Source organism: Rhizomucor pusillus (assembly GCF_041956525.1).
Source record: "Rhizomucor pusillus strain CBS 183.67 unplaced genomic scaffold VTP01scaffold_14, whole genome shotgun sequence".
Lineage (NCBI taxonomy): Eukaryota > Fungi > Mucoromycota > Mucoromycetes > Mucorales > Lichtheimiaceae > Rhizomucor > Rhizomucor pusillus.
The window spans coordinates 417,167-440,826 of NW_027192156.1; the positions used below are offsets into that span (position 1 = coordinate 417,167).

Below are 23,660 nucleotides of genomic sequence, written 5' to 3' on the forward strand. Positions count from 1 at the left end.
CCACGGCTCCTAAGCAAATCCACAACTTTTGTATTTTGTTAGCAGCAGCAGCAGCAGTGAAAAGTTCTACCAGTTTTCGCCGTAATATTTACAAATAACTCAAAGACGGTTCATTGCAGGTCCACCTATCTTTGCAGCATTGTCAATCTTGTACGTTATTAGTATCACATGTTAGTAAGCTACTTCTATCATATGCTAAATCGGCTATCAAGATAACACTCGATATATTTCTTACGTCAACTTCCTTGAATTCAATCCAGCCACCGGGTTTCAGGACTCGACTTATTTCTGACAGACAATGCAGCGGAAATATACGTATTTTAATATGCGTCACACAGCAACGTACTCTCTCAGTCGAATCAACTACAAGGACTTACGTTATCCCATGCTTGCTTTGATATAGCAGAAACTAGTAGGCGCTGATGGATGTAGTCAAAGTGATTATCAGGGAACGGTAACTTGTCAGTCAAACTTGCTATTTGAAATCGACAGTTTTCAGGGACATTCGCGGTGGGAAAAGTGGGGGCAATGTCTATGCCGTAGAACGTCGAGTTGGGATAATTTGAAGCCATATCGAGAGTCCAAGAGGCAGAACCTAAAGAGTAGCGATTGTTATTGACAGACATAAATTTACAATAGGAAGAACAACGACTACTTACCACACGCAGAATCCAGCACCGTGATGCCGCGCTGCAGGCCCTCTGCTACGGGCGAGTCAAAATTGGAGCCGAAAGCCAAGCGTAGCATGACATGCTGTTGATTTAGTCGGCTTTTCTCTATATTTTTATCAATGATTGCTGTTAACCTTGAAAAACAGAGGTCAACTTTTGAGTGTATGAACCTTCTTTATCCTCATGCAAAACATAAATGCTTTGGCTTGCGCTGGAGGAAGATGTAACTTCAGATGCCGTTGATGCCATTGCCCAGTTTGAAAACAACAACGAGGGAAAAAGAAGGCCTACTTGACGCACAAACTCGTGTTGCTACTATTGATAAAAATCTGGAGTCGAACTCTACAAGTCGTACAAACCAAAATGCGACAACCATGTACGACCATTTGTAAAATCTAAGCATGTGCATATCCCTGCAGCGGCGGTTGACGTACATGGTTAGCTGCGACAGCAAGTCGACGATTACATGCAAAAAAGGTGCATCTTCCTTCTCTCTGTGCATAAATGTATAAACTGGCAACTATATCTGACATTGTTTACTAAATCATTTCCCTTTCGGTATCGTTTAATAATAAATAGTACAGAGCATCATTGGGAGGTATAGGCGTAATCTTTGTGTGCTTACTCAATCGAGCTAATTACTCCCTCTCCATCAAGGAGAGGAGTTTGCTGCTACTACTGCTGCTGTTGCTGCCAGGTGCTAATCTTATTCGTAAACATGTTGATATATCCAAGCCAGCCTGATGTTCCAGTTCTTTTCAAAGCGGTTTTCGTGCACAGACCGCATACCAGAGTCCTGGACGTGGATCGATCTTTGACAGCGTTTCCTGCCGTACGTCTTCAATGTATTTCGCAAACTGCTCCGGTGTGCCGAATTCGTCGGGATACATTTTTTGCAACAGCGGTCTGATCGCATCAAAGATCGATACAAAGTCATCCCTAACAGCGTGTCATTAAATATGCATCCGACAAAGAAGTAAGCAATGTTTGTTGTTCAGTTGTAGCTTATAGCTTACCAGACAAGTTCACCGACTTTAGTGCCGTCCAATGCAGCTATGCCTACCGCCCGAGAACGGACATCTTCGAATCCAAGGTTCTTCAATAAACCTGGAAGTTCAACACCAATTTCTGGTACCATTCCACGGTCTCTAATAAACTTTGCAACTTTAACCAGCAAATCAGCGAAAATGTCGAAAAGTGGTGAGCAGGTGTAAAAAAAAGGGCGCGCTTACATATCACCCAAAGTCTGTTCATTGCAGGCCCGCCGATTTTTGCAGCGTTGTCGATCTACATATTAGGTGACATTTTTTTGTGTGAACAAAAACGCAATTCTTTTTCTTACATCGACTTCGTTGAATTCTACCCAGCCGCCCGGTTTGAGGACGCGCTTAAGCTCTGCCAAGCACTGGATGGGAAGGGAAAAAAAGAAGAGATGAGTATCTATCTAAACATGGACGTGAAAAAAGTAAAGACGATATCCTTACATTGTTCCATCCATCTTTCGTCAGAGCTACGACAAGTAGCCGCTGATGGATGTAATCAAAATAGCTGTCCGGGAACGGCAATCTCTCGGTGATATCTGCTACCTGAAAATGGCAGTTGGATGGTTTTATGACTCCAGGAAACTGGGGCGCGATATCTATGCCGTGGAACGTTGATTGCGGGTACGTGTGCGCCATTTCTAACGTCCACGTCGCAGGTCCTGTGTTGTTATTTTATCGTCAAGTGAGGAGATGATAAATAATAAGGAAAGAGAGAGAGAGAGTCTCTCAACAACGTGAAGCTGCGCGTAGTAACGTACCACAAGCAGAGTCCAGAACTGTGATACCCTTCTGCAACTGTTCCTCGACCGGGGAGCTGAAATTGCCGCCAAATGCCAGTTTTATCATCCAATGCTGCTGATGTAATCTGTCCTTGTCTGGATAAAAGCTGTTATGAGCGGTACGTACAATGTCTAGCAATAATAACGGTAAAAGAACCTTCGTCATCTTCGGGCATTATGTAGCTGATGCCTTCGCGATCGTGATATACGCGTCCGTCTATAATTTTCTTCTGGCCATTGCTGGTGGAGGACGTGGGCGTAGTGACAAACGACCCTGACTTTGTAGTAGCTGTGTAGGACGTTGATGTTTGCTGTTGTTGTTGCTGATGCTGAGCTGAACTTGTAATACTTTGCTGGTGCTGGTGTTCCTTTGATCGTCTTGATCGTACACTGCGCTTTTTAAATAGATTTTTAAAAAGCGTGGTAAGAATCATGACGCGGATCAGGAAACAAACAAACAAACAAAAAAACTAAAAGATCCCCGGGAAGGGAGGTGGACGCAACTATGGTTACTACTTATACAACGCAAACAGTGATACAGCTCAATTGAGAAGGCTGTGGGCCGTGTAACCAACGTGCCCAAACGAGTTGACCGGAAAGCATTGAGAAGCTTTTTCGTTGCATTGCCCAATGGGAGATTTCCGACTAGCCGAGTCGATCATCAACTTATTGGGTTTTCTTTCACAGTAGTGCTGCAAATTGAATTTGTTCAGGTCCAGCCAAAATGGGTTTGAGCTGCATTGGACAGTAGTATTAACGTACGATGGCGGTGGCCAAGCGTGTGATATGTCGTAAATAAGCCCGTTCTTATCTATCAATTTTGAACGGATATGTACATGTATCATGTTCAAATTACAGTGATTACAGCAATATTATCATAGAGCATTTAAAAGACATTGGTTATACGCCAATGCAGCCCATAGCACTACCGAGCGTTATAAGGTGAAGGCACTTTTGAGTTGGTTGAGTTTATTCGGGTCCATGCAGAGGATAATGATCGCTATACTTGTTCGTATGTACATTGAAGTACTTGCCATTTTTCTTTGTCTAGCCATATTCATCCATAGTTTATTCAGCATCACATAAGCCTTCGTTTCGTGCACGTAAGATTGTCGCGAGAACTCAAATGTGCCGCTTTTACCGAACAAATCTTTTGATCTGCCTCCAGAACTTGGCGTGTATCATCTGTCTCTCATCCATGTCAATACTTTATGTTGTGTTGGTTGCTCATGCTTTGAAAGCATGTACCAATCACATCGTCCTTTTGGTGAACGGTCGGCAAAAGCTTGTATGTTTGCAGCATATGTGAGTACCAATTGTACAGGTTAATGTCTATTCGTTCATCTTCATCGTCAGAAATGCCGCGAGAACTCTGTTGAAGGCTTGCATATCGCTAATTATCGAAATTGAGGTATCCCAGATACACGCCGTTTGCAGCCAAATGCACAGTCGAGATCTCTCCTTCGGCAGCTGACAATAGACTCTGTGTCAGTTGTATATGGATATGAACTATAATGCCCATGGATTCACGTACATCAATCTGGATTATCCAGCCTAGGATATGGTTGTGTACTTGGCTGTGCAAGGTGCTCAGAAGACAATCCACCAAGTCCTTTCCCTCGCGGACTAGCTTGCCCTCATTACGTAAGATCTTGTCATCCTTCCCGTCCTACCCGAGCCCGGTCGCATCGACGTCGTACGTTTTTCCGGCTTTATCCAGGACAAATCGAATGTCTATTTTAAAGCCCTTCACCGGTAGATTCGTAGTACATCGAATGCTTTTTGGCGGTGGTATACTAGAGGATACTTTTCCCACTGTAAAAACATCAGCACCGATGAAAATGAATTCCTAGAAGGACATTTCTCCTCACCTTATGATTCTTAATGGCGGGGAAAACGAAGTCAATTATCACCGCGTCTGTTCGCAACATCGTCATCTCCTAATACGGAATGTGTGACCATTTAGGACTTACTGATGAACCTTTCAGTGACCAACCTCATAGTCATCGTAGATAGCAGGTCGACGCATCGAACGCAAATCATGCTCCTCTGCAAAGTAACGGCGGATAACTTTATCACTGCGTGTTGCGACGTCGCAGTTGCTAATGTCAACTTTTGGCTGACGGTCTCGCAAAGCTGTGACAAGGACCTGGTCGACTGTAGACTTCATACAGAAAAAATCCACTGGATTCTTCTCCAAATGCGTCGAGGATGTCGTTTTCCGGCATACCGCGGGGCCGATATCGCCGCGTCTTCACTTGCATGATGGAAAAGAGACCATGCTTTTTCATTTCTCGCACCATCAGCAATCAGCGGCGAGCCAAACCAGGAATCAGCGATTATGGTTCGCCCTGAATGAAACCATGGCTTTGTGAGGCGACAGACGGACGCAATGTTCTTATGACTGTATTGGTCATCAAACTCTTGCGACACTCTATCGCCGCTGAAATCGAGCTAGATGATACAGTAGGTGGTCGTGTCTGCGACCGTCTTGTACTCCTGTCAACACGTGCGGCTTTCTAGGGAAATTCTTAATGTTTGGCTTCCCTTTACCGAGCCACTGGTTCATGCTCTCATCCACGCTTAAATAACGACCAGGCGTCAGGGCATCCTGCAAATTAGCATTGTATGCCCAGAGAAATCCACGAATTTGATAGAGGGGATCCTCTTGGTACCTATAATGATTGATTCAATAATATCTGTAAGTTTCTCAACAGTCTTAGGAAGAGTTTTGCTTACTGGGCGGCGTCAGGGCAACAGAGAAAACGTGCAACTTCGTTATAAACTTGAAGCGCTCGATCGTCATATAGTCACCAAAGTTGATCGTCAAGAGATTTGGAAATTCACCCCTATGCCAGTAGATATCATGGTCCTCCACTCGATCTGCAGTCATGATAACGAACAGAATATCAGGTACTCTGTGTAGGCGACAGGCTAAGAGTGCGCACTGCTGCTGGCTGCATGCTCGTTGATCGTTGGAAGCACTACTTCTTGGATGTGCGCTTCTGGAATGAAACGCAAAAAGTACTGTGCAGCAGAAGCATACTCTTTAGCTGGTAGGTGAAGTACACATTGGCCTTGTGTGCTTCTGCGGGGCTGGCGCTTCGATGTCCACAGCAACCTCGTGTTCCACCAGCAAAGGTCCATTTCCTCCTCCTCATTATCGCCTTGATCAACTCGCCTGAATCAAACTCTGCCGGGACAAGCAAAACATCTTCCATTAGGTCAGAAGTCCAGTCTTGCACAGTCGCTTGTCTGGAAGTAACACTGCGAGATGCCGACCGAGCTGCGGGACATGCTCCTTTGAAGCGCAGGCTAGTGCCGAAAAGAGACACCGGTTGATCTGGCAGCTGATCGAGTTTAACGGACCGAGGGGCACATGCAATGAGACTTGATCCGGCTACAATGTTATCCATGAGCTTAATGGCAGGCCCTTCAAGGGCGACCACGGTGCGCAGAGCCTCTGCAATAGGTGTTGAGTTCAAAAAGTGTGGTTTAGCAGAGATACGGGCGCCAGCAACTAAGATAAATGTAAAGATTTATGCAGGCAGACAGGCCCATGGTAATAATCGTAGGCCTCTCAGGAACACGGTACCTCATTGGCAGCTCAAAAAACCGCTTTATTGGGAGAAATCATCAGTTACCTACACAAACTCATCAACGTCTTGTCCTGTGTCGACATCACATAACTCTTGGTTGCGAAGAGATTTTCGGGTAAATTTTTTTCTTCTTGTTTTTTTTATTTTTATTTTTATTTTTATTTTTTCTTTTTTTAATGGGGGGGGGGATACCATGTGTCCCGCTTCTTGGTGACAACAGTATACGCCAGGGGTAGATCATTCTAAGTTTGCATGTATTCTATAATCGAATAACGCAAATTCAATTGTTGGTACGCGTGTAGGACAATGTATTCATGTACGGAGAATGGAGATGCCAACATCTGCCCGTGAATCGTTTACATTATTGAAGTTGGTTGATGTATTTGCGGCACTGAAGGTAAGATAAAAGTGCATAATTATTCCGGTGGTTTGCTCAAGCTTACTCACCCGGATTTTCTGTCAGATCATGTTGGATGCTTCCATGAATGTAATTCAAGAACTTGCAGACTCTCATGTACAATATATGGTTGAAAAAATGCTAGCAGAAAATGGTGGTGATGCGCACCCAAATCTTCGAACTCTGCTCAGCAACGACATCCGAAAGGGTCGTTTCCTCTGCTCACCAACCCCCAATTTATGACATGCTTTGCAGAGTCATGCAACTAAAGTCGGGTGGACATAGAGCGCCTAAACTGGAGTCGGATGGATGGATGTAACAGATCTGCTTCATCGCCTTCATTAGTGGAAAACATACCAAAAAACGATGTTTAGTGATAAATGTGATAATCATCGTATTTCGTATTAGAAGAAGAAATTTGGTTTCACTTGCTAAATCGATTGTACGTTGGCAAAATCATGCGTTTTACGTTGCTATGTCTGTATTTCATTGAACAGAAGACAGAAAAGCTTTCAGTGACTTTCATACGATAATCCTAACAGCCCATGAACTTTCGGTTTGAAATGAGAAGTGGAGTTCCTGCTGTAGGCCGAATTCTACGTCATATTTCTGAACACATACTATCTCTGCATGAAGTGCAGCCCCGAAGTAAAGGGCGATAATACTGTTAGGATAGATATTACTATTATAGATCGAGCATCCTTTCTGTACTCTGCTCTCCTAATATGACTCGGAGTCACATCCACCGTCTTCTAATCGATGAAGAATATACAATATCATTTCATATATGCAATGAAAAGCGAATATTACAAATGAATTCGGTTGCCTGGGGGTGGGCCTGATCAACTTCCGACTTCCAGCACTGTAGAAGTGGTATCTGTTCCCGTTTTTAACAATGATTGTTCGCAAACGACGCGTCGATTCACCAAGCACATGGTAGAACAGGAACGTGCACTGCACCTAAAATTACTGCATTTTTTCAGAGAGGGGTACAACAGCTAACCAAAAACGTCTTCTCCTGTGCCATGCATGCAGGTGATCAGCCATTGTAAACAAGCAGAAGAATCTTCGATTCAAAAAGGAGTGACAAACAGGTGGTTAACAAAAGTGGAAATCATTGTAAGCGTAACGGCGATTCCTGAAATAAAGCGAGAGACAATAGAATATATGTACACACTTGCGAAAGAGGAGAAAGCTTGTTGGGTTTGAACAATGCAGATGCTTATCGAGAAGATCACTGTGGGATGCCTTTGTACGACAGAAAACATTGACTTAAGAGAAAACACAGAAATGCCTTTCTCTAAAGGGCTGTCTACTATTTACCTCAAGCGGTAACAGCATTGGTAGGCTTTTGTGCCCAAATGGAGACCCAGTGACCTGCGCCTGCTTCTTCTTCAGCCGTGGTCGCTTCCTGCCGCACAGTCTCTATGTATTCTGCTAGCTTCTCCTCCGCGCTGAACTCGGCAGGGTATAACTTTGCTAACAATGGCTTGATTATTTCGAAAATCGATACGAAATCTTCCCTATTCCACCCCCGCCCGCCGCGTGTTAGGTCGTGCACCTAGAGCCATGTAAATGTACTACTACTTGCCACGCAAGCTGTCCCAACTTTGTCCCATCAAGCATTCGCGTTGTAACTGTTCGACTATGAATATCGCGCACGTTCATGATCTTCTCCAGCATGCTTGGTAGTTCCTGGACGATACCGGGCTCTATACCACGGGCCTTGATCAAATCCACGACTGAGCGTGGGTATAAGTTTTTCTGAATGCAAAGAAAAAAGTAAACGATAGAGCATTGCTTACACACTGTACACAGACGTTTCTGTGCCGGTCCGCCAGATGTGGTTGCATGTTGAAGCTAGTAGAGCAAAAGTTAAGAAGGGGCGATCTCTTTCAAGATATAAAAATCCTCCTTCTTACATCAAGTTCTTTCAGCTCAATCCAACCACCTGGTTTCAGTACTCGATAAAGCTCGGCGAGACACTAGATTTAAACAATGCAATGTTTGATGAGTTCGACGTGGCTGGAGTCAAATAATCTAGCAGGAGCACCTTGCCTTGTCCCATCCTTCTCTCGTCAGGCCAGCCACCAGTAAGCGCTGGTGAATGTAATCAAAATGGTTATCAGGGAAGGGAAGAGTTTCAGTGATGTTTGCAATTTGGAAGTGGCAGTTCCTGGGCTTAATTTGCTCTGGAAACTGATGTGCAATGTCGACGCCGTGGAAGGTGGAGTGCGGATAGGCGTTGGCCATTTCTAAAGACCACGTAGCAGGTCCTGTATATCTTACTTAGTTCCTTCTCTCTTTGTGTCTTTCATTTTATATAAATCATTTAGACCGATCTTACCGCATGCAGAGTCGAGTACAGTGATGCCGTTTTGCAACTCCTTTTCGACAGGCGCATCAAAGTTACCCCCAAATGCGAGGCGTAGCATCCAATGTTGCTGATGTAGTCTGTCCTTGTCTTCAGAGTAGCAAATTGATGATGTTTAACAACGATGATGATTTAGCGCTTCGGCAAAATTCAACTGTGTACCCTCATCGTCTTCCGGCATAATGTATGCAACATCTTGTCGATCGTGGTATATCCGTCCGTCAATGACTGTTTTACCCTCCTCTTGGATACTCTGCTGCGAAGCGGTAGGAACGGAGGATGAGATATTGCTCGTTGCTGCCGGCTGCTGGTGGGCCATTGTTGAACAAGCGGCGGAAACTTTGCGTTCTCGTTGCTTTTTCCGCTTCAGCGTAGGCCGGCTCTTTTTAAGAATCTTTTTAAATAGAGTTGCAAACAGGAACATCTCGTCGGCAACGACTGCCCCGGAAAAGAAACAGGCTGATGATTTATACCGTCGACAAGAGGTCGTACAGGGGAGTATGTGCGTGGAGTGTAAACTCAACTACTACACTGCTGCTGCTATTCCTTTTCCTTTCCAACAGCAAGAGTTGACTAAAGTTGTTTGCATGATGATCCCCTCGCATCAATCCTTTCTCTATGCAGAGCAAATATCGATCGTCAAGGCGGCAGTTCTGCTAACCTTACACACAAGGCTTGACTGGAGTGTGGAACCACATACCCAACTTTAAGCTTCTTCCAGTGCTCAGACATTAGAGGGGATGCAACGTGCCTTGGCGGGTCCCCGCCTTGGTTCAAAACGTGTTCAATGTATTACAAAGTTTAGATACCCGAACTTTCTCTTCACCTCTCCTGAAACACACTCACTCTTTGTAAATGCTTTCCTTGTTTGAGAGAGAAAGGGAGTGGCAGCAAACCTTATTTGCGCAATTCTCCGTTGTCCTACAAGTCTAGTAGCATCCTTTCCATTGCAGTATTTGGTGAGAAGCGTAGATACCTGCACTTTAGCATATTCGCTTTCGAGTGCTCGGTGGCACCTCCTCCGAGGTAGTAGCTTATTAAATAACTTTTGGCGCTGCTGTCACCTGTTTATTTCCTTTTCCTACAATAGCCCGCCTTTCTCTCTTCCTTTCTATGCTTGTACTACTTGTATTGCTATCATGGTTAGTACTACTTTCTCAGCATGCGTTCGTACCTGGTGTGTATAGTACAGTCGACTGCAAAATAATGCTGTAAAGTGTGAGCTCCGTTTACAGGCAGACAAGTAGATAGACTGAATTGGAATCACAGTGTCAGAGTTCAACCGAGCGAGGATCCTGAGAATAGAGAATATAAAGTATGCTAAACAGATGAAAACCTATCCAAAGAGTGCTGCTGGCATTGGTGCAGATAGAAAACAACCGCTGTTTTCGAAACCGTTACTCTCACCGTTGGCAAAAGTTAAAAGGTATGACTGGAAATCTGGGATATTAATAGATCGTTTTACTTCATTCCACCGTTGGACTGGCTCGTCAAGAGATATGGTTTCATACGCAATACCGTCGTTACAGGCTTTCCGCCGCCACCCGCTTTGCCACCCTATCCTAAAACCAGAAGCCTTCGCGGGCATTCCATTTTTGGAACTGCTGTCAGTCGCGCTGTCAAAAACGTCACGTTAGCAGCCAAGATTACACAAAGCTAAAATTGAACATGGTGGACCTAGAACTCACCCCAATGTAAAGGTGACACCAAGTTCCCAAAATCCATTTTCTTTTGCCCAAAACATGATGGGTTCTATATCCTACTGTGACTCATTGGTAAGAGAGATTCTCTCTACAAAGCTTCGTGTCTCTCGAGAATCAATATAAATACTCGCATACATTTATATACCGAGTGCGAGAGAAGAAAAGGTTGCATTTAGCTGTTAACGTGCTCGATCGATCATGTGTTTCTCGTGTTTAGGAAGGAAACTCAGTGATACACACTCGAAAAAAAAAACCTGCCGAGAGAACAACTTTAAGCATATCCATAGAATCGTCTGTGACCTTCTACGCAGATTGTCGTTAGCATTAGTTGTATCTGCGAGGTAAGGCGACCACAACAGAGTTTATATTATTAGTAAGCAAAAAGTTTGAATACATATGGCTTTTTTTTTCTTTGGCTACAGAGTAAAGCGACAGATACGAGGAGCGAGGGGGGTGGTTGGTGTGGAAACATAACTTGGTTGAGACGTCGTTCTTGAGATTTCCATACTTTTGCTGTATGTGAATTGGGTGTAAATGCTTGTGTAAGGAGGAGTGTGTAGAAGTATAGTACGTGTTTGCGTAAATGTTGCACGTATATGTGTGTTGTAAATGTATTGCGTGTGTGCGTATAAATGTTAACACTGTAAGTATGCGTATGACGGAGGATGGGGTAACGTAGATATCATCTTGTTTTCAGTTTGCTGGTTTTTGGGCATAAATGCAATACCACTTTGCGGTGGGTTCTCGTGTTTTGTTGATCGGATCCAACAGCTCTTGTTCGTATCTTTTGAGGAACTGAGCGCCGAGTTCTTCAGTACCGTATTCTTCGTACGTCTTGCCCATCAACGGTCTGAGGCCTTCGAACAGTGCCACAAAGTCCTCCCTGACAGAGACGCACCCTGTTAATCACGTTGTGTCCCGCGACCTTTCCTGTGCGTTGTCATACTTACCAGCCGAGTTTTCCGACCTTTGTACCATCTAGCAGCGTCATAGGGAACATTCGCGAATGAACGTTGTCGAAGCCAAAGTCCTTCAAAAGATGTGTTTGCAAGTCAATGGGGATTCCAGATAGCATTCCTTTCTTTTCAATGAATTCGGATACTAGAGTTATATCAGCACAAATTGTTCGCTTTAAATGGGCGCGCGACCAGTCTGTTTTGCTTACATCTTCCCCAGAATTCCTGAGAAACCGGGCCTCCACCCGACGCACATTGTTTGATCTATCCATTGTTGATCAGATGCTGGATGTTGTTTAGAGCGGATGTATATATTAATGCTTACATCGACTTCTTTGAACTCCACGTAGCCACCGGGTTTTAGCACCCTGTAGAGTTCCGACAAACACTGTGACGACGATGATGATTTTCAATGATAAGTCCCGGGAGCGCAGTGTAACATTCTCGCGACTCACATTGTGCCATCCATCTTTCGTCAGCGCAACAACCAATAGCCGCTGGTGGATGTAATCAAAGAAATTGTCGGGGAAAGGCAACTTTTCGGCTAAGCTGGCGACCTGGAAATCGCAGTTGGGAGGCTTGATGGTAACAGGGAACTAAATTGCACAATTAATCGTCAGGGTATACACCGGAAACAGTTTCTTTCCTTTTATTACCTGAGGCGCAATATCGATGCCGTAGAACTGTGAACGTGGGTAAGTATGGGACATTTCCAAAGTCCAAGTCCCAGGTCCTATGTTTTTTGTGTGAGATCTCCTAGTTTTCAATCGTATATCCCGTTGACGAGGATGAACGTACCGCATCCTGCATCCAAAACGGTGATACCGTCCTCGAGCATTTCAGTAACAGGGGCGTCAAAGTTGCTACCGAATGCCAGAGTGAGCATCCAATGCTGTTGGTGGAGTCGATCTTTGTCTAGAAGGAGCGAGTCAGCGAAAGTTGGTTCTTCGGGATGACACGTGATGCGCGGTAATCACCTTCGTCATCTCCAGGCAAAACGTAGTAAACGTTCTCGAGATTGTGGTAGGCGCGGCCATCGATGATAGTTCTCGTAGCTGTAGTTGTCGTCGATGTGTTTGAATGAGTGGCAGGGGAGGAGGTCGACGACGATCCTTTTGACACTTCCGAACTGCTATTCGTTGGCGAGGATGTACCTGCTGTAGATGAATCGTTTATGTAACGCCGTCGCTTTGGCATGAATTTCCGGAATAATACGTAAAAGGACATGGTTGCGTTTCGCTTCTTCTCTCCCGTAAGCAATGGTGTAAAAGGTGAGGGGAGATGAAAGAAAAGCGAAGAACAAAGATTGGGTGTCTTAGGCCGCCAAATTCTTGTCTCTCTTTATATGATATGCAGTGCCTCAAGGTCGCACGATGTGTAACCTTTCATCGGAGACCCTAGCCGTGCCAATCTTCTTCTGTTCTCCCTAACCGCACTAGCCAATAGCCTTTGCGATCCTGGACCAACGATCATCCAGACCTTTCTTTTCAAGTCAACAGCTGATTTATCTTTCGATCAGCAAATTCTACCACCGTTCTTCTTATCTGCCTTTTTTATTTTGTGTTATTTATAGTCTCTCTCCTTTCGTCGCAGCAACAGTGTTTAGAGTAGTACACGGAACAAGAGTTGATATTAATTAGGAAAAAGGACAGTAATAAATTCATCTTTTACAGATTGCTAGTGCCGGCAGCCCAAGTCTTTCGCAGAAATTCGACTGTCTGTGCGACAGCCGCTTGCGCTTGCGGTTTGTCAAACTCTGGCACTGTCAGGAATCCATGCTGGACACCAATGTACCGGACAGGAACTGCGTTGACGCCTGCCTTAATCAGTTGCTTGGCGTATTGTTCAGCCTCGTCGCGCAAGACATCGTACTCTGCGGTCATGATTAAGGCTGGCGGCAGTCCAGATAATTGCTCCGCGGTGGCGTTGCACGGTGCCACCTTGCCTTCCCGCCGTTCCTCCAGAGGGGCATATGCGTCCCAGACATACTGCATCACATGACGAGCGACCTTGTTGTTGTCCTTAAACTTGATATACGACTCGGTATCAAAGTTGGTCCCTAAAACTGGGTAATACAGGATTTGCGACTTGATCGCGGAGTTGCCTCGTTCTTTGGCAAGAACTAGGAGACTGTTAGATATCTGGTAAAGAGAAGGAGAACCTAAAATGGTTATTGATGACTTACTACAAAGCGCTGCAGACAGATTACCACCGGCACTGTCTCCTGCCACGCTAATGCGTTTCGGGTCGATGCGAATGTGCGCCGCATTTTCAACAGTCCAGCACAGCGCAGCGTAGCATTCCTCGAGCGCTGTAGGATATCTTGCTTCAGGGCTTGGCGAGTAATCTACAAAGATCACAACAGCTGGAACCTGATTGGCCAGCTAAAAGAACGAGAGATTAGATTATTACAAAAAGTAAATAAATAATAAAATTCGAGTTACAGCCAATTTTTTCTCAACACGGAATCAAGAAAGAATATAGCAATTGTATGTATATATACCTCATGCACAAGACTACCATGCGTATGCATACTGCCAAAGACCCATCCGCCACCGTGCAAGAATAGAATTGCTGGGAGTGTCTTTGTTTCCGAGCCCTTTGGATGCACAACGCTGATGTTCACTGATACGTTGCTTGGTCCCCCGGAGATCCGCAGGTCCTGACGTACAACGTTGTCAGGAGGGGGGATCTTTTATTACGCAGAAGCAGGCTGTTGTGAGTAGAGCATTGGAGAACCAACTTGCAGCAGCAGCAGCAGTAGCATGTACCTTACCTTTGCTGCCATGACATCAAATCCTTTACGGACGTTAGCTGGTATTGTGGCTTCCTCGGGGGATCCCAAATTAAGCTCGCTTTGGAATAGGCCAACAAGTAGCGGATGCAACGGAAAAGGTTTGTACTGCTGCATATCTACAAGGTACAGAAGCAATGGTAAAAAGAGTATCTTTTTGTATGGGGTTGACGTCCCTTTTTTTCTCTTCCGATTATTCCGCCTTTGTTTCAATTATGCTGACGCTGGTAAATTCACACACAAGAAATTCATTCTTTCACTCTCTCACACACGTGGACTCATCTGTCTTATCTTTTTTCCCTGGAGCAACAAGTCGCGTACCAAAGCTTCTGCATTTCAGCCCCTGAAGGGGTTCCCTGGAAAAATAGAAGCTGCGTTTTCTTGGCAACCGGGTTCCTAGAGCTTTTGCACGCGGTGACGACGACGTTGCCTGGAGACAGAGAGATGAAAAGAAAGTCTCGCAAAGTTTATTCATGGTAATTAAGGTAGCAACATCGCTGCAAACAGATATACAAATAAACTCCACCAGCACCGTGGAAAAGGCAACAAAAAGGCAAAGTCCATCTCTATATTGTTACGCGAAAAAGGGATCTGCCGCCGCATAAGTTTCTGCAAATCCTTTCTACGCAAGAACATTTCAATGAAAACAACATATAGTCTATTATTCACCTAAAGGGAAAAGATAACCCGTCGGCTTTTCTTCCCCTTCTCTCCCTCTCTCTCTCTCTCTCTGTCTCTCTATCTCTCTTTTCTTCATTCTTATTCTCTATATCTATCTTTTTTTCTATTCACGACGCTATGTTGTTCTGGCCAAAGCTGTTGAGCATTGCGCACGCGATCGCGTCCAGTGTACGGCCGTTCCTACCACTGTACCTTTCGCACTTTTTGGGATTCACATGCAGCGAGATTGGAGCACTGCTGGCTGTTCCTCTGGCGTTGCGCGCCGTGTCGTTAGGGTTTTGGACAGTGTTGATTGTGGATCAGCGACCGCAGCTGCAAGGATTCTTCATGGCGCTGCTGACAGCCATTGGGACGGTCGGACTCGTGCTGCTGTTCTGGATTCCGCCCCATTCACCATTTGCATGGTCCGCCGCTCTCGTGTGCATGTTACTGGACGGCATCTTTTACCAGCCTTTGGGCGTCCTCATTGATAGTGCAATTATTAAAATCCTTGGCAACTACAAGATCCTCTTTTATGGTAAGCAAAGATGAGCTTAGGTGTATACCCATTCTATGTAACTTGAAGGGGGACTGAGAGAGAGTATGGACGTATAATATATATGATACAAGATGCCCAGCGGCAATGGGGATATCTCGCTTCGGCAATCATGGCCGTCATTATAGGCTGGTCATTGGACGAAGATCACGACTTTGATACTTTAATGGGGATGGTTCTCACGGGATCCATCTTGCTGTCGCTGCTATCTCTATCTACTACGGTTTCACCCGCGGATCCAGCCCTTTTAGGTGTGCAGCACTTAGTAGTAGATGATGATCAGCTCCTCGCTCCTGCAGGCGAGCATTCACCGTTGCTCAAATCTACCCAGGATCTCTCAACGACGACCACAGTGATATCCTACAGCGAGCGGCCTCCATTGTCCAATCGCTTTTACAGACCCTACTGCCTTTTCAACGAGCAATTGTCGCATATTTCCGAGGAGGAGGATTCTAGCCAACTGCAACGCGTTGCCAGCGACGCTTCTGCCCGCCAGTATGCAAACAGCACCATTGAAGAGGAGGAATCAGCAACAGCAACAGCAGCAGCAGCAGTGGCAGAAATTCCAGATATTGAAAGCGTATGCTCCTCAGGACAGTACTGGGCTGCCAACACGACGGCCTCGACGACAGCCAACAATATACACGACGACGAGCTTTTTAACTTTGTGCCCTCGCTTCCGCTAGTATTGTTTCCTTCGCCGACGCCGGAAAGTCCAATGATCGCTCTCGCTGCAACCGTCCTAGCATTCCCGGACGACGAGCCCGATACAGGGCCCATGTTTGTGATCTGTCTCCTGAGTACAATGGCGCTGCTGGGTATCGCCTCAGCCGCCGTAAATGCACTCATGTATATTTATCTGCACGATAATTTGGGCCTGCCGATGCATCTCGTCGGGCTTGTGGGCATGTTGGACATTGCAGCGCACGTTGCTGCTAGACACTTGGTGCGCTGGGTAAGGGAGGAGGGAACATCCACGCGGCGTGGTTCTTTTATATAAATATTAAAACTCTTTTCACAGCTTGTGCATCGTTGTCGTCACCTAGTAACAATTGTCCATTTGCTGCTATTCGCTTGTCTGCTTGGATACAGCTGCCTGCGCCCTGGCCACGTCGTTGTCCACGCAGCGGCTGTAGCGCTGCAAATCATGCAAAGTAAGTAACAGCATGAATGGACACGGCGATTATTATTACATTAACTCTGGTGGCGAAAAAAAAAATAGTTTTCGGTTTCCAGGCAATATGGCTCGTGGCTGTCCGCCAGATGGATAACATGTTTATGGCTATGGGGCAGCGGCGTCGTATGGACTTAAGAGCCAAGATGTCGGCCTTGTACAGTAGCCTTGGACCTGCTTTGGGCGCTCTGTTAGCAGGGTACATTGCCGATCGCGGTGGAAATAACCATGACTTTACGCTACTTTTCCGCGTTGCAGCTATGCTTGTTGCTGTGGATTCCCCGGTGTCCTGGTACTGGTCCACGTTCACCATTGAGTGATGGTGCCACTGTGACGCACAGCCGCGATGTCGCATTATACCCTATCCTCTCTCTATTGTATATATATTTAACATCTTCTCGTCAATGTATATGTAACCCGTATTCCAGACAAATTAGAGTGCAATGTACACAGAAGCTGCTCTTGTATTGAGTTCTCAAAAAAAGAGTTTGGCAGGTAGGGAGGAGAGACAGAGAGAGATGATTTTACAAAACAATGATCTGTAAGGGGTGCCAGATCATAGAGAGGAAAAGAATGACCGACAGGATGGATAAATAAGACAAGTTAAATGTGAGAGTGAAAGAGTGGAATGACAGATAGATAGTACGAGAGAGAGAATGTGTGAGACGGAGAGAGATTACTTTATGTATGCTTAATTGTGTGCGCGTGTGTGTGTGTGTGTGTGAGTGTCTGTGCATACATTTTAATTCGAGACGTCTTATGAATTTTCCATTCTCTCACTCTTCCATGTCAAAAACATCCTCGCTGTCATTGTTGAGCACGGAGAAGGGGTTGTAGGTCTTCTTTCTTTCTTCCTCTTCACGCTTTGCCTCGGCCGCCTTTCGATAGGCAGCTGCGTTGGGATGAAGCGTATCCTGGCCACCGGTCTTGGTAACACCAGCAATGTAAGCCATCTTGGTAGGTGGGGTCTTTGCGAGCTGGCTGTTGGAGAGCGCCAACAGGGTGTTTCGATCGTAGATAACGCGAGTGCCTGGGAAAGATATATATGATGAATCACAAAAAAAATTTCCACAAGACAAACGTTGTGCAATGTGTGTCTTACCACCAGGAGTGGAGCCGTAGATTGTGCCGTGAGGAGTCGTCGAGTAGTTGGCGGGGAGAGGTGCGTCAGCGTCGGCGCGACGAATGTTGACAGGTGCAGCGGTTGACATTTTCCCAAAGCTCTGTGTGAGAGAGAAAGAGAGGAGAAAAAGAGAACCCAGTCTCTGCTGCTGTTGCACCACCTCTCACTTGATTTTTTGCATTCCGCTTTAACCCCTTTTAGGGTCACGTTACATCCTGCCTGCCTGCCTGTTTATTACTACTACCACTATTGTTCCCCACCAGTTGAAAACAAACAAGGTTAGGGGGCGGGAAATGACGTACAGGAACGTGTCCAGTTTCCAAGTACTCCAGAGAAATTTTACGACGAACACAGCAACGGTCCAGAAAGCCAATGGCACCGTCCTCACACTGGGCACCGGCGGCCCTTACACCATTGACGACGCGCACAGTGTCTATGTAGGCGACATTTGGTTCATGCTCGGCCAGAGTAACATGCGCGGTCATGGTTTCTACGAGGATCTGGTCACAGGAGAGCGACGTACATGCACACCCGTCCCTTCGATCCACTTGTTCCAGTCAAACGAGACGTGGGCGGTCGCAACCGATCCCACCCATCGCCTCATCGACTCGCCGCGAAAAGTACACCACAGAATACCAGATCCAACCGTGCGCGACCCGAGTATCCTTCAAGTACGCGGTGCGTCGCTTGGGTTGCCGTTCGCAATCGCGTATCAAAAGCTGAATAACAATGTACCTGTCGGTTTGGTCGCGTGCGCGCACGGCGGCACATCCTTGGCCCAGTGGATGGAAGAAGATGATGAAGATGCGAAGCAAAACACTCTATTCGGTGCATACCGTGCTCGCGCCGAGATCGTGGGCGATCGGTGCGCAGGCATCCTGTGGTGCCAGGGCGAGACCGATGCGTGCTCGGCACGAGAAATCTATGAACGATACGGCGACCGTTTTGAAACATTCTTAAACACTCTAAAGAATGAAAAGCCCGCGGTTGCTATTGTCCAGATCGGGCGCCACGTCGCTGAGGATACTTCAGATCAAGCATGGGAAGCAGGTCTAGGATGGGATGCAGTTCGGTTAGCAAACGCGAATGCAGCCGCTGCGCACGTGGCTGTTGTTTCCAGCATAGATTGCGAACTGGACGACGGGATACACTTGTCTGCACGGGGATTGAGTGTTGTTGGTGAGCGATTAGCCAAGGCAGCCACTCTAGCTATCCTCGGACGCGGCTTTGAAGCAAGCCCAGTCATGGAGTCTGCGGTCTATGAGGAAATGAAACGGGGAAGCGTCGTGGTCAGGTCCATTAAAGTCGCTTTTCGTCATGTTCATCAAGGCTGGGACCCCACGATAGAATCCGTCCAGGGCTTCAGCATCACCGACTTCTGCGGTCTGGTTGAATTCCGAGCCATCCTTTCAGCGCGTATAGAGAATTACAATACAGTTCGCATTTTATTGACAAATGACATTGAAAGGGCAAAACGACGGCCTTTCGGGGGGTGTATCAGAGTATACTATGGCCGCGGAAAGAATCCAACTTGTAATTTGAGAACGAGAGATGGTATGGCACCTCTAGCCCATTATTTCGACACACAAATAAAAAATACATGGTCATGATCATGGAACTTAAAAAATGGCCCCCGCTGCCTTGCTGCCAACTAGAAGAGTAAATTGTTGTTAATATTGGCCTGGGAAAACACGCAAGTCTGCGTCTACTTACTAGTTGCTCCAAAGCCCCACGTAGCAGCTGTTGCTACGTGACCTCCAAACTTTTTGGCCATGTTTTGCACTTTGCCTTGCTCGTGCTGTTCGCCTCCCTCGCCAGCTGCTGGAGCTGGAGCTGCGGGAGGAGCTGCGTATTGTTGAATAGGCGGCTGCTGAGGAGGTGCAGGAGAGTAGTACATTGTAGTTGGCGGCGGAGGATAGCTGTATGGCGGAAGCGTTGCAGCGTTGTTGTTATTATTATTTGCAGCAGCAACGGGAGGGGAGGTGGTGGTAGCGGCAGGCGCGGCGGTGGCACAGTCTTTAGCTGGTGTACTATATATAGATGACAGAAGTTAGCATGTGGTATTATGGTAATTTATCTTGTTCAACAACTTGCGCTATTTTTTGGACATGATTTTGAGGGAAGATACCGGTCTTGCCGTTGAGTTCTCCACGCCACCAGTCACCGTTCACTGGTATAGTAATGTTAGCTCCAAGTCTTAAACTTTAGATGGTGGGTTGATATTACCATATTCCGTTACTTTGATGATATCGCCTTGGCGGAACGAAAGGTCGGTCGAAGGATCGTCTCCATTGTAGTCGTACAGCGCTTCTGCAATGGCAAGCGGTTCTGGCTCGGGAGTGTATGCAGGTGGTGGTGGAGGCGGTTGCGGAGCAGCAGCAGCTTGCTTTGGTGGTAATACATGGACAACAGGCGCAGGTACTGGCTGCGAACGAGGTGCCGGCTTGGGTATCTCTTGACTACTGACGTTGTTAGATCGTCGTGCCGGCAGCTTGGGTATAGAGTTCTCGCGAGGTGCAGCCGCAGGCGCGAGCCGAGGACTGACGCCTGCTGATTTCCGCGTAGGAAGTGGAGGCTTGTGAGTAGTAGAAGTGCTGGTCGTAACTGCTGGTGCTGGCGACAACGCTGCTGGTGCTGGTGCTGCGCTTTGCACCCGGGAAGGAAGGAGTGCGACGATGTCGTTATAGGTCTTGTCGTTTAGGAATCTGTTGTCCCTGAGAAACACGAGGTCCTTTTGAATGGACGCGAGCATGTAATTGGCCAAGACGACATCTCGCTCGCTCATGGTTTGGAATGAAAGGACTGTAAGGCGGAAAAAAAAGGCTCGGAGAAAGGATGCAGGAGAGAATTGTCCAATTTAGGAAACGGCGTTTTGTTGATGCCAAGGCTTCGAAATTAAGTTTCGACATGTCATCTTTCTTAAACTGATTGTATTCTGATGACATGATACTATAGCATAAATCACTCTGACCATATATATATATGTAATAAGAGAGTCTTAGAGGTTGAAAGGCAAGTTCCTTTTTCAAGAATATATTTCCGGTTTCCTTGTTGACTTTGCGCACGACTAAGAATTAGACAGTTAGGAAAATATCATTTTCGGATGGCCTTATTGATAGATATAATGATAGGTTCCTGTAAGGACTTCAAAGTACAGGTAGATATCAAGTCTTTGGAATATTTGACCGTTTTCTGTTTGAGGACTCACGCGTCTGTGCTACAAAAGTCTGAAATGCGAGAGAGCGCTAGAGGCTTGGTTCAATGATCCCATTTTTCCTCGAGCAACTGGCAAACATCAATGTTGCTCGCGCAACCATAGCAGGGGATTCAAACTGTTCAGTCGAAGATGCTCTTGAAATCAAGAATAACTCTCTACGCCTAGGCTCTCAAGTGATTATAGACTTTGACGCTTTGAATCTAAAGGTCGATCCAAGCGTTCTGGTTATTTCTCCTAGCAACGACGACAGCAGCAGTACTCAGTACTATGATGTGAAACTGTCGCTGACAGGAAGGCAGCAGCAGCAACAGCAAGCAACGGACGGAAACTTATCCGCTTGGACTGCTGACAATCCTCGCAACGTTTCGAGTCTCGCGTGTCGCGCGTGCAAAAAGGAGCTAGTTAAAGGTCTAGGAAACAGCAAAGACTTGCCGTCCGAGCATTGGTACGAATTGGTTGAATGCTGGATATGTCATGAAACCAAACCGGAAGAGCACCGTGCGCGAATGCAGCCCATTCTGGCGCGAGAGAATACTCTTTTGGTTGGTGCAAGCTACGCGCTCGTACATGCTGATAATGCTGTGCGAGAGAACATCCAAGTTGATACGGACATTGCTGCAACAATAAAGGTATGTTTTCTTTTCTTTATCTTATTCTCGCACGGATCTCCAAGAAGGCCGTCGATGCGTTAGAGGTGCTCGATATGGCCGATACAGGGATCCAAGATTAAAGCCAAAATTCAATGCCGTCAAACAGTTTGCTGGAAAGAGCTCTTGTCCAGCGAACTACTACAATGGCAAACATACATTCCTGTCTTTATCAGCTTTTCAGAAAACTGTCTTACTGATAAGTTATTCGACATTTTTCTAGTGGGACACGGCGCCGTCAGCAAAGTGGATACCCGTCAGCTGCTCTCAATGCCATGCTCCTATCGGTGAAGGGCAATACAATGACGGGGTAGAAAACTTTCTGGCCGCAAAGCTGTATAAATACGCAGTTTCGACATTACCGCAATGCGAGAGCTTACCGGCATTCATGGATATCTTTCGAGGCGATCTGCTGGATGCAGCGAAAGCGCACGCTACATACAAGTTTTTGGTCCAAGGGCGTAAAAGTGGACAAATCTATGCATTGGTATGAGAACAGGATATGTTCCGATTGGATAAAGGCTGTGTTAATTAATACTTTTATTTACAGATATGGTTGTTTAATTTTGACACACGCATTGTTTACAATGGCGGATTTGCAGAAGAGGGCAGCGTTCACGGACAGGCTAGCAGTGAGCGAGGTAACGGTTGACTTGCAAATGATTATGTAAACCTGACGACTAATTATAAACAGTGATGAAAGTACTTTACATGGATTGCGCTGAAGATCCAGGTCGTCTGGACGACTGGAGTAACGACAAAACAGTTGATCATCTGAGCTATCCTGATATGCATTGTCGTGAGTTGGTTGATACCATCAAGCGCTCGACGCTGTTGCTTCCACCACACATGCGTACGATGGACAACCCTGTTATGCCGATGCTGCACAATTTCTCGGTCGGCTTCATCAAATATTAGAAAGGTGTGCGGCATTACAAAAACATGCAAATCTCCCGGGGATTGTTGTTGTCTCACTTGCTGTTCAGCGAACCCCTTTCCCCATCCCCTCTAGAGGGAACCCTTTTTTTCCCTTTCCATTTGTATATATACATCTTTTTTAGTGTCATGGACACCTTACCTGTCGAAATAGTCGACATTGTATTAAACTACCTTGCACCATCCGATCTCGCTTCCGCTTGCAGCGTCAGTCGTACATGGTTACATATAATTTCCCCTCGATTATACCGCCGTCCGGCCTTGCGCACACACAAACAACTGGAACTCTTTGCCAACAATTCGAGCAGACTGCATGCTCACGTGGTACGACTCGATCTACGACGGGTTGGCGACTACGTGACAGACACAACGGCAGCGCAGCTGGTCCGATGCTCGTCCGTGCAACACATGGATCTGAGCGGCTGTAAAGCTTTATCGTCACATGGCATTGATACCCTGCTGCGAACATCGATAACTTCGGTGTCGTCGGTGCTGCTGGCCAGCTGCTCGCTGTCGCAAACAACGCTAGACATCCTGCGCCGAGCAAGCACTACAGCACAGCTGCAAACATTAAATTTGAGCAACACCAAAATCTCGCCCTGCTGGTCTATCGACGCCTCCAACGATCTGAACTGTTTGGTCGCTGGAGTCGCTTCAAACCGTATCACCCGGCTGGACTTGTCATACTGCGCATGGGTCAGTGACTCGACGCTGGAGAACCTCGGCTTGGGTATGCCTCGTCTAGAATGGCTCAGCCTACGTTGGTGCCAGGACGTCTCGCAACTTGCTGCAGAGAAACTCGTGGGTAGATTGCGGAATTTACGATATCTCGATGCTAGATGTATACCGGCTATAGCAGAATCTCAAGTTGTCGCTTTCTTTAACGACCATCCGTCACTTGAAGAATGTATATTCAGCAAGAAGCGATGTGCCATGACCGCCCGCCGAAGCACGGAAGCGTTTGAAATATTGAAATAATATATCGTAAAACAAAAGGAAATAAAAATGTTGAAAAAAAAAACAACACAAAG

The 23,660-nt window shown here is 46.3% G+C and overlaps 16 protein-coding genes across 16 annotated transcripts; 6 read left to right on the top strand and 10 right to left on the bottom strand.

Annotated features, from left to right (window-relative positions):
- Positions 1-99: 99 nt before the first annotated feature.
- VTP01DRAFT_2858 (uncharacterized protein) lies at positions 100-920 on the bottom strand (the record flags this gene model as incomplete). Its single annotated transcript, XM_069381365.1, has 5 exons — positions 100-147; positions 236-244; positions 378-595; positions 660-776; positions 842-920. The coding sequence occupies 5 exons, from the start codon at positions 918-920 to the stop codon at positions 100-102; spliced, it is 471 nt and encodes a 156-aa protein (XP_069237065.1).
- Positions 921-1,072: 152 nt separating this feature from the next.
- Positions 1,073-1,415, top strand: VTP01DRAFT_2859 (uncharacterized protein; the record flags this gene model as incomplete). Its single annotated transcript, XM_069381366.1, has 2 exons — positions 1,073-1,108; positions 1,251-1,415. 2 exons carry the CDS (start codon positions 1,073-1,075, stop codon positions 1,413-1,415), a joined length of 201 nt encoding a protein of 66 aa, XP_069237066.1.
- Positions 1,416-1,429: 14 nt separating this feature from the next.
- On the bottom strand, positions 1,430-2,927 carry VTP01DRAFT_2860 (uncharacterized protein; the record flags this gene model as incomplete). Its single annotated transcript, XM_069381368.1, has 7 exons — positions 1,430-1,610; positions 1,688-1,835; positions 1,904-1,958; positions 2,014-2,076; positions 2,156-2,373; positions 2,473-2,589; positions 2,651-2,927. 7 exons carry the CDS (start codon positions 2,925-2,927, stop codon positions 1,430-1,432), a joined length of 1,059 nt encoding a protein of 352 aa, XP_069237067.1.
- Positions 2,928-3,825: 898 nt separating this feature from the next.
- On the bottom strand, positions 3,826-4,757 carry VTP01DRAFT_2861 (uncharacterized protein; the record flags this gene model as incomplete). Its single annotated transcript, XM_069381369.1, has 6 exons — positions 3,826-3,963; positions 4,028-4,162; positions 4,264-4,308; positions 4,365-4,433; positions 4,490-4,650; positions 4,724-4,757. 6 exons carry the CDS (start codon positions 4,755-4,757, stop codon positions 3,826-3,828), a joined length of 582 nt encoding a protein of 193 aa, XP_069237068.1.
- A 170-nt stretch (positions 4,758-4,927) lies between these two features.
- Positions 4,928-6,175, bottom strand: VTP01DRAFT_2862 (uncharacterized protein; the record flags this gene model as incomplete). Its single annotated transcript, XM_069381370.1, has 5 exons — positions 4,928-5,168; positions 5,268-5,376; positions 5,442-5,546; positions 5,615-6,013; positions 6,142-6,175. The coding sequence occupies 5 exons, from the start codon at positions 6,173-6,175 to the stop codon at positions 4,928-4,930; spliced, it is 888 nt and encodes a 295-aa protein (XP_069237069.1).
- A 242-nt stretch (positions 6,176-6,417) lies between these two features.
- Positions 6,418-6,732, top strand: VTP01DRAFT_2863 (uncharacterized protein; the record flags this gene model as incomplete). Its single annotated transcript, XM_069381371.1, has 2 exons — positions 6,418-6,489; positions 6,556-6,732. The coding sequence occupies 2 exons, from the start codon at positions 6,418-6,420 to the stop codon at positions 6,730-6,732; spliced, it is 249 nt and encodes an 82-aa protein (XP_069237070.1).
- Positions 6,733-7,813: 1,081 nt separating this feature from the next.
- VTP01DRAFT_2864 (uncharacterized protein) lies at positions 7,814-9,287 on the bottom strand (the record flags this gene model as incomplete). Its single annotated transcript, XM_069381372.1, has 7 exons — positions 7,814-8,012; positions 8,081-8,231; positions 8,295-8,349; positions 8,412-8,474; positions 8,548-8,765; positions 8,837-8,953; positions 9,026-9,287. 7 exons carry the CDS (start codon positions 9,285-9,287, stop codon positions 7,814-7,816), a joined length of 1,065 nt encoding a protein of 354 aa, XP_069237071.1.
- Positions 9,288-11,259: 1,972 nt separating this feature from the next.
- Positions 11,260-12,749, bottom strand: VTP01DRAFT_2865 (uncharacterized protein; the record flags this gene model as incomplete). The annotated part of the gene is made up of 8 exons (XM_069381373.1): positions 11,260-11,449; positions 11,517-11,667; positions 11,732-11,786; positions 11,848-11,910; positions 11,978-12,118; positions 12,179-12,255; positions 12,321-12,437; positions 12,500-12,749. 8 exons carry the CDS (start codon positions 12,747-12,749, stop codon positions 11,260-11,262), a joined length of 1,044 nt encoding a protein of 347 aa, XP_069237072.1.
- A 440-nt stretch (positions 12,750-13,189) lies between these two features.
- Positions 13,190-14,433, bottom strand: VTP01DRAFT_2866 (uncharacterized protein; the record flags this gene model as incomplete). Its single annotated transcript, XM_069381374.1, has 4 exons — positions 13,190-13,644; positions 13,708-13,906; positions 14,026-14,214; positions 14,299-14,433. The coding sequence occupies 4 exons, from the start codon at positions 14,431-14,433 to the stop codon at positions 13,190-13,192; spliced, it is 978 nt and encodes a 325-aa protein (XP_069237073.1).
- Positions 14,434-15,114: 681 nt separating this feature from the next.
- VTP01DRAFT_2867 (uncharacterized protein) lies at positions 15,115-17,026 on the top strand (the record flags this gene model as incomplete). Its single annotated transcript, XM_069381375.1, has 4 exons — positions 15,115-15,514; positions 15,607-16,487; positions 16,554-16,686; positions 16,755-17,026. The coding sequence occupies 4 exons, from the start codon at positions 15,115-15,117 to the stop codon at positions 17,024-17,026; spliced, it is 1,686 nt and encodes a 561-aa protein (XP_069237074.1).
- Positions 17,027-17,230: 204 nt separating this feature from the next.
- Positions 17,231-17,443, bottom strand: VTP01DRAFT_2868 (uncharacterized protein; the record flags this gene model as incomplete). The annotated part of the gene is made up of 1 exon (XM_069381376.1): positions 17,231-17,443. The coding sequence occupies one exon, from the start codon at positions 17,441-17,443 to the stop codon at positions 17,231-17,233; it is 213 nt and encodes a 70-aa protein (XP_069237075.1).
- A 39-nt stretch (positions 17,444-17,482) lies between these two features.
- VTP01DRAFT_2869 (uncharacterized protein) lies at positions 17,483-17,917 on the bottom strand (the record flags this gene model as incomplete). The annotated part of the gene is made up of 2 exons (XM_069381377.1): positions 17,483-17,736; positions 17,809-17,917. 2 exons carry the CDS (start codon positions 17,915-17,917, stop codon positions 17,483-17,485), a joined length of 363 nt encoding a protein of 120 aa, XP_069237076.1.
- A 205-nt stretch (positions 17,918-18,122) lies between these two features.
- On the top strand, positions 18,123-19,439 carry VTP01DRAFT_2870 (uncharacterized protein; the record flags this gene model as incomplete). Its single annotated transcript, XM_069381379.1, has 1 exon — positions 18,123-19,439. One exon carries the CDS (start codon positions 18,123-18,125, stop codon positions 19,437-19,439), a length of 1,317 nt encoding a protein of 438 aa, XP_069237077.1.
- Positions 19,440-19,448: 9 nt separating this feature from the next.
- VTP01DRAFT_2871 (uncharacterized protein) lies at positions 19,449-20,614 on the bottom strand (the record flags this gene model as incomplete). Its single annotated transcript, XM_069381380.1, has 4 exons — positions 19,449-19,480; positions 19,543-19,859; positions 19,924-19,999; positions 20,056-20,614. The coding sequence occupies 4 exons, from the start codon at positions 20,612-20,614 to the stop codon at positions 19,449-19,451; spliced, it is 984 nt and encodes a 327-aa protein (XP_069237078.1).
- Positions 20,615-21,090: 476 nt separating this feature from the next.
- VTP01DRAFT_2872 (uncharacterized protein) lies at positions 21,091-22,611 on the top strand (the record flags this gene model as incomplete). Its single annotated transcript, XM_069381381.1, has 4 exons — positions 21,091-21,675; positions 21,917-22,180; positions 22,244-22,334; positions 22,388-22,611. The coding sequence occupies 4 exons, from the start codon at positions 21,091-21,093 to the stop codon at positions 22,609-22,611; spliced, it is 1,164 nt and encodes a 387-aa protein (XP_069237079.1).
- Positions 22,612-22,758: 147 nt separating this feature from the next.
- Positions 22,759-23,607, top strand: VTP01DRAFT_2873 (uncharacterized protein; the record flags this gene model as incomplete). Its single annotated transcript, XM_069381382.1, has 1 exon — positions 22,759-23,607. One exon carries the CDS (start codon positions 22,759-22,761, stop codon positions 23,605-23,607), a length of 849 nt encoding a protein of 282 aa, XP_069237080.1.
- Positions 23,608-23,660: the final 53 nt, after the last annotated feature.